The sequence below is a fragment of the Gekko japonicus genome, unplaced genomic scaffold (assembly GCF_001447785.1).
Source record: "Gekko japonicus isolate JY-2015 unplaced genomic scaffold, Gekko_japonicus_V1.1 scaffold1039, whole genome shotgun sequence".
Classification (NCBI taxonomy): domain Eukaryota; kingdom Metazoa; phylum Chordata; class Lepidosauria; order Squamata; family Gekkonidae; genus Gekko; species Gekko japonicus.
Window position 1 is genome coordinate 455,103 of NW_015164218.1, and position 11,449 is coordinate 466,551.

The 11,449-nt window shown below is 46.2% G+C and overlaps 1 protein-coding gene across 1 annotated transcript in view; it reads right to left on the reverse strand.

Moving 5' to 3' along the window:
- PLXDC1 (plexin domain containing 1) overlaps positions 1 to 11,449 on the reverse strand; it is a 93,240-nt gene that overhangs the window by 16,749 nt on the left and 65,042 nt on the right. Inside the window, exons 9-10 of the mRNA XM_015408516.1 lie at positions 6,256 to 6,337; positions 2,870 to 2,930 (exon numbers count right to left, since the gene is read on the reverse strand). Of these exons, the coding sequence (XP_015264002.1) occupies positions 2,870 to 2,930; positions 6,256 to 6,337 (143 nt within the window). The remainder of the gene's footprint in view (positions 1 to 2,869; positions 2,931 to 6,255; positions 6,338 to 11,449) is intronic.

An 11,449-nucleotide genomic window follows, 5' to 3' on the forward strand; every position in this document is an offset into this window, starting at 1 on the left:
GAAACCTGTTGGAAAAGAGCATATAAAGGGGTGCTCTGGGCGCCCCCAAGGAGACCCATACCAGAGTGGTGGCAGCCATTAGAGAACCACTGCTGGACCTCCTGATGGCACTGATATTTCTGGCCACTGTGTGACACAGAGTGTTGGACTGGATGGGCCTTTGGCCTGATCCAACATAGGCGTCTCTTATGTTCTTATGTTCTTAACCTTTCTAGCCACTGCCTGCGACGTGTCTACTAAGAGGCAGGGGTTTTTGGACCTTTGGAACTCCTGTAGTTACTTCTGACAGGCTCTTTTTACTCAGTGGAGTCTTCAGACATATTATGTCGCAATAAAGGCTTGCTGTGTTTCAAAGGCCCACTGAAAGACTGCCTCCTCTCTTGCAATCAAGAACAATATTTTCAGCTGATGACAGGGATGGGATCCTGTGGACAGCCTAAGAAACCAAAGTGCATCTTAAAAACAGCTGGGGGGGGGGACAAAAACCCAAACTCTGCCTTGAAATATGAGCTGACACTGTATTTAAAGCGGCTCCTAAAATTTATTTTTTGTTGCTGGTCTCTTAACTCGGCCGTCTCACCCACTGTTTCCAAACTTCCACTGTTTCATTTTCTTCTCTTACTTTATTTCTTAGATTTAAAATGCTGCTATATTTTTCCTTTTACAGTCGTGCACTCTCCATCTTTCTCCAATTGTATTATTTCCGTTCTTCTCTCTTGCTTATCTTATATCATTCTGTTGTTTTTATTTTCCCCTCAAACTCAGGAATTTGAACCAGACCTAGTACTTTTCTTTCACACACAGACTTCTCACAGGTTGTGAACAGGGGGCGTTATATGCCTGTCAGATTAACTGCCGCTGTCCCAATGTCTTAATTGTTGACCGTACTTTTCACTCACCTTGTTTTCCCTGCGCATGTGTTCATAGTTCCCTCTTCTGTTGTATTTATTCCTTCTGTGTATTTTAAAAATGCAAACATGCACACCCTACATTTTCTGTTCAAAACAGTATTATTCAGGAGACCTTGTGCTCTAACGAAATGGTTCAGAAAGTTACTTGGGTAAAGCGTCAGGGACTGTGGACTATACTATTGTGTATCGCTCATGCTGTCTCTTTCTGTAAGTAGGTTCCAAGTGTGTAATTTCTGCATAATTTAATGTGCCATGTTAATGCATATGCTTTGTCTCGGCTCTGTGCAGATTTCTGCTTGGTTCCAGATTTCTGCAATCCAAATCCTATTGCATTGTTTACTGATGTCTCGTCCTGTTGACGGTATTAATTTATACTGTGTAATCCAATTTGAGTCCCAGTGAGAAAGGCAGACTATAAATGACATAAATAAATGAAATAAAATGTTAATAGTCTGCATCTGGTGACAGTAGAAAGTGCTGCCAAGTTGCAGTTGAATTATGGCAACCGTGCAGGGTTTTCAAGGCAAGAGATGTTCAGAGGTTGTTTGCCATTGCCTGACTCTGTACAGCAATCCTGAATTTCCTTGGTGGTCTCCTGTCCACAGGGATTTTTTTGTAGAAAAAGCCCAGCAGGAACTCATTAGCATAATAGGCCACACCCAATGGGAGAAACTCATTAGCATATCAGGCCACACCCAGACAGTGCAGTGCATTAGCATATTAAGCCACACCCCATGCCTTCCCTTGGCTTGCCCAGGCGCCCCGCGGCTGCAGGGAGCCTGGGCAAGCCCCCCCCCCCTGAAGGAAAGGGAAGGCAGTTTAAACTACGTTCCCTTGGCTTGCCCGGGCACCCCGCAGCTGCGGAGAGCCTGGACAAGCCGGCCCTTGGACAGGCTGGGGAAGGCACGGGGAGGCATTTAAATGCCTCCCAGATCCTTCCAGGGCCCCCCTTGGATTTGCCGGGGGGGGGGAATCGCTCTCCAGGCTTTCCCTCTGTAGCCACGCATGCAGAGGTTTTGGCTGTAGTGGGCATGGCCAACTCTGAAGCCAGCCAGAACTCCGTTCCTGTGCACTCCTGCCCAAAAATAGCCCTGCCTGTCCAAATATGAATCAAGGCCAGGGCTGTAGCCAGGAATTTCTAGGGGCATTTTAATTCCTCAGGGGGCACTGGCTAACTTGATTAAAAGTAATTTAATTATCAGCTTCTCGGTGCTCTTGGGTGCAGTGGCGGTGGCCTCCACCTGGCTGTCAGCTCTGCCTGCCTTGAGCTTGCTTATCTCGTGCCTCCTCCCTGGCACTCCCCTCCACCTACCCCAGCTGCCGGCCTGCCTGCTCACCTTCCCCCAATGCAGAAAAGATGCTCTGGAGGAGTTAGCTGGCAGCTGTGGGGACTAGGCTGGGAGGGGCTCAGTCAGACCGCTGCTTCCTGGACCGCGGTGGGCCAGGGCTTATAAAAAGAGCACTGGCCCAGCTTTTCTCTCTCTTTGTGCAGCTCCAAGCCCCCAGGCTGCTCCCCAGCCTCTGAGATGGGATGGAGTCATGGTGAGTCACAGAAGTGGGGGTGGGGAGTGGGGACTAGCCCAGAGAAAGGGGGAAGGCAAGGAGAACTGGTGGCCCAGGTGGGGCAGGGGGAGTTTGCGGCAGCTACTACATCCTGCCAGAGAGTCAGGGGGCCTGGGCTGAAAGGAAGTCAGGGGGCAGGGCCCCAAAATCCCCCACTGTAGCTATGGGCCTGACCAGGGCCAACTCTACTTAGCTTCTGAAGTCCAATGAGCTGGGGTTAGCCTAGGCCATCCAGGTCAGGCCTAGTCTATATCTACCCTCTGCTTTAAAAAAGTATGAGTTGCTCTTTAGTAACCATATCGTGAAAGAGGCAGAGGAGGGACTCGTGGTTAAGCACTGAGCCAGGGCTGCATAGTCATTTTTCATGCTTCCCATTTCCTTAATTATAACCTCACCTCTCGGGCACAGTCATATGTCAACCACTCTTCACGGTATCGATCAAATCCACTGGAACACCTATGGAGAAAGGGAAGTATGCATGGACTTTGCAAAAACAAACCCGTGTGTTGACAATTCCACCGCCCTGCTATCTCTCAATGAACCAGGGAGTAATAAATTTTGGAAGGGTGATAAAATTGGGTCCCAGGGCTGCACAGGAGCTTTCTTGAATGTGTGTTGCTGTATTTAAGCAAGGAAAATGGAAGAACACGTAGTGCAGAAAGAAGATATTTGGGAACAGTACTCTTTCCCAGAACAGATGTGCTTAGAGTTCCTTAGTTGCTTCACACAACCCGAAACCCAAATAGCTTTCAAGATGGGAACGGATGAAGTTCTCTTTGGGGAACCCACAAAGTATAGCTTTCTGAAGGTCATCTGATAGCAGATGCCCAAGCAAACCAAACCAGAGTTTCCCAGTCTTCTTTGGGAAGCCACACCCAAGTTGTAGAATCCACGAGCTCTCATTCTGAGTTTGAGGACCTTTGCTTCAAAATGCTTGCGTACCAAGCTAGCAACAGATCATCTGGCCTTATGCTATGTGGGAGAGCTGGGTTATTTTTAAGTGTATGATTTTATAATCTGAAGTCCCAGATGGGCGTTGTGCACCAGATATGCGGATGAATAGATGTAACAAATGAGCGACCGAAAAAGACTTCCCCTAAGGAACTGGGGGATTTCTTCCAACACAGCTGGGCCGGAAGAATCTAAATGTTCTTTCTAGCTGGTTGCGATTGTGTGAGTGCGTTGGAAAGGAGGAGCTGATTATCGTTTTCTAGCAAGGACAGAAAGCTTGGAGAACAGCATTGATCTATCTGTCTGCTTATCTCTGCACAAGCTGATTCTCTGAACTCCTTGGAGAAAGGGTGGGGTTTAAAAAAAATTAAAATAAATAATAATGTTTATCCTTTGGGTGCTGCACAAAGGGAAATGTATAAACTTTCCAGCTTGTAGCCATTTGCGTTTCTCCCCCAGAAGTAGAGGAGAATAATCTTTTTTTTAAAAAAACGGCAATCAAATATTGCTAGTTCTAAGAGACTTGGAATTTGGGCTAGCCGGACATCTTGGAGATTAAAAAGCTGGAATATGAAGACTTGATTCCTGGCCACGTAGCAAACAGTTGATCTTTGGGCACCATCAGCTGTGTGCAGATGGTGGGACTGCATTTTTTCCAAGTCAATGGTGGGGAACAAATTATTAAGTTATAGTAGCATGATGCTTCACTATCTGAGCACATGTAGGGAACCCTCCATCTGCTTGCTTAAAAAGAATGGAATAGGGGCGCCTTTGGCCAATTTACAAGGACATGACTCATAAGGAATTCACACCAAAAAAGCCTTTTATTTTATTAGCAGCTTAGTCTTAAGCAGTGTTCCCTCTAAGCTGAGTTAGTGTGAGCTAGCTCACAGTTTCTTAGCCTCCAGTTCACAGATTTTTGTCTTAGTTCAGGAAGGAGGGCTCCAGAGCAAACTAATTTATGCAGCAGCCAAATGGCTCGCTTGTGGGGAGGGGAAGGGAAAGGAGTTTGTAAGCCGCTCTGAGACACCTTTGGGTAGTGAAGGGCAGGGTATAAATCCAATCTCTTCTCTTCTTCTTCTTCTTACAATTTTAATGCCAGTAGCTCACAAAGTAGAATTTTTGCTTCACAAGACTCCACAACCTAGTGGGAGCATTGGTCTTAAGCTGAGTTTTAGCCTTCTAAGCCTATTGATTGCGGTTGATTTGGAAGGGTGTACCTCTGTTTAGTGTTACACTGTAAATCAAGTAAAACCACCCTTCCAGACCAAGATGGAATTCCTTCTGGTTGCAACAGTGGCTCCCAGAACTGGGAAATTTGGATTTCCCAATTTCTTAAAGCTGCCAACCTCCCGGTGGGGCTCAAAGATCTCCCCAGAATTAGAGGTAATCTCTAGTCCAGACGACAGAGATCAGTTCCTCTGCAGAAAAAAGCTGCTTCGCTTCGGAGGATCAGCTCTATGGCATTATGCCCCACTGAGATCTGTTCCCTCCCCAAACCCCGCCTCCCTAGACTCCACACCCAAATCTGCAAGAATTTCCCAACCCAGAGTTGGCAGCCTTGCTTATGGGTCTCTGTAAAAGTTGTGCCTGCTTTTGCAGTGGTCTGGGATTGCTTAGCCATAGCAAGGGGTAACTAGCTCAGCAAAACTAGAGAAATTTTAACTAGTTATCAGTTAACCACAATTCTGAATAGCCTTTATATTTTCTTTCTTTTTAAAAATATTTTTTGTGTGTGCGCGCGTGTGTTTTGTGTACTTGCCTGGAAGTCATGGGGACTTCTGGCGACCTCTGCTGGGGGCTTGGATGTTTTTCAGAGAGGCGGCTTGAGTAGCCTGCCTCTGCGTACCACCTCTGATATTCCTTGGAGGTCACCCTTCCAAGTACCTGCTTAGCTTCTGAGATCTGAGGAGATCGAGTTTGCCTGGGCTATCCAGCCTCTGCAGAAAACAGCTGCTTCGCTTCGGAGGATCAGCTCTATGGCACTATGCCCCACTGAGATCTGTTCCCTCCCCAAACCCTGCCTCCCTAGACTCCACACCCAAATCTGCAAGAATTTCCCAACCCAGAGTTGGCAGCCTTGCTTATGGGTCTCTGTAAAAGTTGTGCCTGCTTTTGCAGTGGTCTGGGATTGCTTAGCCATAGCAAGGGGTAACTAGCTCAGCAAAACTAGAGAAATTTTAACTAGTTATCAGTTAACCACAATTCTGAATAGCCTTTATATTTTCTTTCTTTTTAAAAATATTTTTTTTGTGTGTGCGCGTGTGTTTTGTGTGCTTGCCTGGAAGTCATCGGGACTTCTGGCGACCTCTGCTGGGTGCGTGGATATCCAGGTCAGGGCGCTTTTATATTTGCTTTACATTTTAATCTTACACCATTTCTTGAACTTCGTATATCTCATGGCCTTCGACCTGCAGTTTACAGCTTTTTCATATATATGGAATGAAAATGCCTAGCTACGTGGATAGACACACAAATCTGATGAAGTGCACCCCAGGTCATGAAAACTTACACCAGACTGTTAACCTTACACTCACCACAAGACTCCAGATTATATTGGGTACAACTGGCTAACATGGTTACCTCTCAGGAGCTACAAAATACATGTACTCATATACCTTTCTTGACCTTCACTCATCCTGAGAGATGCAGAAAGGAAAACACTGTCTCATCCGGTTCAAAAATCTTTGCTACCGTCTTATGTTCTATCACAAATGTGCAAAAATGCTACAGCTGGCCTCAGTGAAGGAACAGAACAAGGTCAGAGAAGGCGAATGTGATTCGATCGAGGGCTGACCATATATTCCGTCCCTGCACGGATGTGCATTACCTTTGCAGGACATGACACCAACTGCAGTTAAAGGTTAGGTCCGATGTCACACAGACTTCACAGTTCTGATGCTGGAGGCAGGCTGCAAGGGAGAACAGAAAACAGAAAGGTGAGGGCCAGTACTTAAAACGAGACGTCCAAGGCAGACACCTAGCTTGAAAGTCGCATTGTTTTATCCAAGAAACTAGAGTTGCCATCCTGAAGGTGGGGCCTGGAATTATCCTGGAATTACAACTGATCTACAGACTACAGAGATCAGTTCCCCTGGAGGAAATGGCCAGTTTGGAGGGCAATCTTTGTGGAACCACATCCCTGCAGAGATCCCTCCTCAAACTCAACGCTTCCCAGGCTCTGTCCCCAAATTTCCAGGAATTTCTTAAGCCAAATTTGGCAGCCTTGCTAAGAACTGCGCCTGTGTACCTCAGAAGTGTGGGGTCGGGAAGAAATATTTGGCCACATTCCGGGACAGATCTTTGGCTCTGGACAATAGGATCTGGGGCTGAACTCTGGTAAATCTCGCTCTCAATGTAAACCCAGGTACGGTCCATTTTTCCCCAAGATAAGAACATGTCCATTGCTGCATTAGGAACATCACAGACTGCACTGTCTTTACTATCTAAGGATGCCAGCCTCCAGGTGGGACCTGAGGATCCCCTGAAATTACAGCTAATCTCCAGACAACAGAGATCTGTTCCCCTGGAGAAAATGAATGCTTTGGAGGGTGGCATCTGTGACATCGTACCCCACTGAGGTCCTTGTCCTCCCCAGCCTCCATCCTTATATCTCCAGGAGTTTCCCAACCTGAATCTGGCAACCCTACCCCCCCCTCCCCTGCTGGTGGCTGGGGGGGACCCGACGACCCTATTTTTTTTTTGGACTGAGAATGTTTTGAATAGGGGACTTATTTTGAAAGGGGGGAAGGGATCGTTTCTAAATGTCCTCCCTTCCACGTTGAGGGAAATTATAGTGTGCCAGAAAGATGGGAAGGCTGCAACGTTTCCTAAAGGAAAACCTTTTTTTCTTAGAATAAACTGGTACAAAGTGATCTCCAGTTGCAAAATAATGGAAATGCCTGTACTTGACACTCATAATCATCAAAGTATTTTTTTAAGACAAGGAAAATGAATCTCAACCTCCTTCCATTGTCTTTGGAAACAATTTTAACAAGACTTTCCCCCCCAGGGAGAAGCGTTCAGCATATCTTTGCAGAAAATAGTTTCATGTTGATTTCATACTACCGATCAATCACTACTCTGCTTGTGCTTGAATCCTGGATTTTCCTTCCACTCTGTCAAAATGATTGCCAATCCTTCCCAGCTCTTAAGGCCAAACTCGATGATATGCGGAGATGCACGGGCAGCCTTACGACTTTTTTTTGGTTCATACGGAAAAGAAGTCAAAAGGCAAAAACATGGTTTCTTTAGGCCCAGTAACGACTTTCAGCATGCAACCCTCCCGAACTCAGCGCACCCATACAATCTAATGAGCCAAGCAATACACATTTCTATGTTATTTCTCAAGTGCCATAAGTAAACTGTACCTCAGTAATTGGCTTACAGACTTGATGTGCCTCCCCTTCCAATCCCCCCCCCCAATGCTATAAAAGGCTGCCAGATTCAGTGGAGAAATGGTGAGTGTGGGGGAGGGTGTTGTTAACCTCCCATCTGTCTGCTCAAAATCATCCACTCGAAGCTGCTCCCAACCCACAGAGGGTTAACTGAGACAGATGGAGCTTAACAACAGGGTCCCGGTTAATTACTCTCAGCCTTCCACAATTAAGAAGGGTACATTTACACATCAACTTCCACTTTTGATATATTTATTTCCTTCACTATGTTTTCCGCCAGAATTAAACCCAAACAAATGGTGACCATATAAACTATAAGCTTGTTGTTCCTGTTTGGTCCTCGCATCTGGTTAAACACCTTCATTATGCTGTATGCTAATTTGCTGCTCACCCTCTACCTATATGTATGGAGTGGTAATTTCCATATCAATGTATCTGAAGAAGTGTGCATTCACATGAAAGCTCATACCTTGAACAAAACTTAGTTGGTCTTAAAGGTGCCACTGAACTCAAATTTTGTTCTGTTGTTTCTGACCAACACAGCTACCCACCTGAATCCATCTTCAGTCTTAAGCCATGTGAACGGAGTTTCACTAGAGTTTTGCCATCTCCCCTCTTTTTCTGCCCCCCCCAAATTGTCTCCCACAAAATTCATGTGCTCTAGCAGGTCAATGCACATGAATGAACAGTGTGGGCAGCAAATGGTGACTGCACCAGGGGAATCAGCAAAAATTGCCCACCCCCTGCTGCAGACGGAAAAGATGTTCCACTGGAAGAAACGCTGTGGTACCAATGGAACAGCATCTTAGGATCCAAGCAGTTGTATTTACATTCTGCTTTCCCCCCAAGCTTGGCTCCCAAAATTCCTTCTAATGATCAAGAGTTGGTCATGACAAGCAAGAGTCCATAGTGCCAGATGTTTTGTCCTGTGGAGTGGTCTTCCCAGAAACAGCAAGAGGGAGAGAGATCAGGGCATCAAGATTTGTTCTCGCAATGAAAAAGAAGGAGAAGAGATTGGATTTATACCCCGCCCTTCACTACCCAAAGGAGTCTCAGAGCAGTTTACAATCTCCTTTCCCCTCCCCTCCCCACAACAGACACCCTGTGAGGTAGGCGGGGCATGACAAACCATAAGCTTGTTTTTAACATCTAAATCCAGCTATGTAGCCAGTTTGGGACATATTTCTGAGCCCCTGTGTGGGGGAGAGAAATTTACATATGTTTAGATGTTTCCAGTAATCAGATTGACTTGGGTCCAAACTAGATTTTACATATTTTCCCCCAACCTGATGTACTTGTTCCTTGGATCCGGACTGCTGCAGGCATTTCAGTCCTCCCACTTGGCTTGCCTTTTGCCTGCCTGTGGTGGATAAACACCCACCCTTCAGCCCCAATCCTGCACCCATAAGAAACTAAGGAGTAAGGAAAAAAGGCCGAAAATGGCCTCCATAGTGACATTCTAGGAATCTCCCTGTGACTCTGTGGCCTTTACTCTAGAGATCAGGGACAATTCCTGAAGTGTCATCTGGAATCAATGGCAGATCCTCCCCAAACTCCACCCACAAAATCTCCCGGTATTTGCATCACTCCAGTGGGGCAAATAACATGTGGGTCTGATACAAATCAGGACCACAGTGCTCAGGGAGAAGGGGCTTCAGCACACCCCCCCCATGTTTCTAACCTGAAATGTCCTTGGGGTGGTGCTATTTGCCCTGCTGGAGAAATCTATATGTGGTTGTCATGGCAGGGCGCTGCCTCAGTTTCCCCCATCCAGTACACCCCCAGTAGCAGTGACCAAGCAGTTTCAGTTATGGCATGTTTGTGAGTGGTCAGTTGGGCTACGTATAAAAATAAATCTGCTGGATAACGTGCGTTAGTTACAGATGGGATATGGGGGGAGGGATAGCACAGGTACCTGAGGTGATGTCTACTCCTTTCCCCACTCCCCTTTCCTGGAGTTATTCACACCGCCACCCTCTTTCAACAACACAAAAATAAATTTATTGTCCTCTCCTTAGAAGAGCTTATGAAGAGTGACTGGTAAGTACAGGGGTGTTCCAATGTACTAATTATTTACAGCTAAAGGGAGCCGAAGCTCCGCTTTAGAAGGGTTACAATATCACACAGTCAGGGTTATAAAAATGACAAGTTGTTTCTGTTGGAGAGAGAGATGGATAGGTTTTACTTGGAATTGCTCACTAAACCCAGGAATTTCAGACTCCTGAAACAGTGCTAGCTTATTCCTCAGGATTTCCCCCTCAATCCCTGCACAAGTCACCAATACACTATTTCTCTGAGGTAATATAACCTGCCTGTCACAGGATACCTAGCTTAATTCTGCTTCTCTATGGGCACTTGAATTCTATCCACCTAGCACTATTGATGTCCGAGCCCTATCTGAGGAATTTTTCCATTACTGTCCATTTACCCATTGATTTCCTCTTCCCTCCCTGGGTTGCCAGCTTCCAAGTGGCGTTCTCCTGACTACATAACTCCCAGTCCCCCTGGAGAAAATGGCGGCTTTGGAGGTAAGGTTGCCAGGTCTGGGTTGGGAAATACCTGGAGATTTTAGGGTTGGAGCCTTGGGAGGGGAAGGACATCAGCAGGGTACAATGCTATGGAGTCCACATTAGTAATGGATGGAGTACTGTGGTTTTAGTGTTGGATGTTTTACTATGTTTTATATGTTTTTACCTATGGCATGGCAAATGACCTTGCCCTTGTTAGCCGCCCTGAGCCCATTGGGGAGGGCGGGATACAAATATGAAAAATAAATAAATAAATACATAAATAATACATTTTCTCCAGGAAACTGATCTTGGTTGTCTGGAGATCAGTTGTAATAACGGGAGATCTCCAGGTGCCACCCGGAGAGAACCCTAGGATTCCATTGAAGGTATTGAGCTGTGCCTATGTTGTTTTGGAAATCGGGTTCTGTTTTATTCTTTCCACAGTTTCCACAGTGGGCGTCTTCTGCCACAGTTACTTTCTGTTTGGAGGTCTATGGACACTATCTATGTACAAAATTGCAGAGGAGCCTACTGTAGGTTTTGAACATGTTCTTTTTGTTGTAAATAATGCTTAATTGTTATGAGCAATCTGTTGGATATGTGTTTATACATTCTAATGTGTTTATACATTCTACTGGGTTATGACCACTAACCCATCTTTGCACTTTAATGAATGTAATATACAGTTTTGATCATATACAGCTGTGAATTGTTGATGGTCTTCCCTTGGTGGGTGTTATTTGCAGGGGTCATTTCCTGCAAGAGTGCACAGGAGCGGAGCTCCTGCAGTAAAGAGCACAGGGGGCAGGCACATGCAACAAGTCCCACCCCCTGCTCCCAGCAGCCCTCAGTCAGAGCAAGAAGCAGCCAGGTGAGTTGCAGACTCCCCCCGGCCCCCCAGTCCAAAACAGTCCAGTGGTACCTTTAAGACTAAGTTTTGTTCAGGTACAAGCTCTCCCTCGTCTGGGAAGACAGATCTGCACGTCCCCCCCCCCCAATAGCTAGCAATCCAAAACAGTCCAGTGGAGCCTTATTTGCATATGCCACACCCCCTGACATCCCCGGAAGTGTGTCAGAAGGCAGAAGGCAACACCCACCGCTCAGGCTCCACTGGACT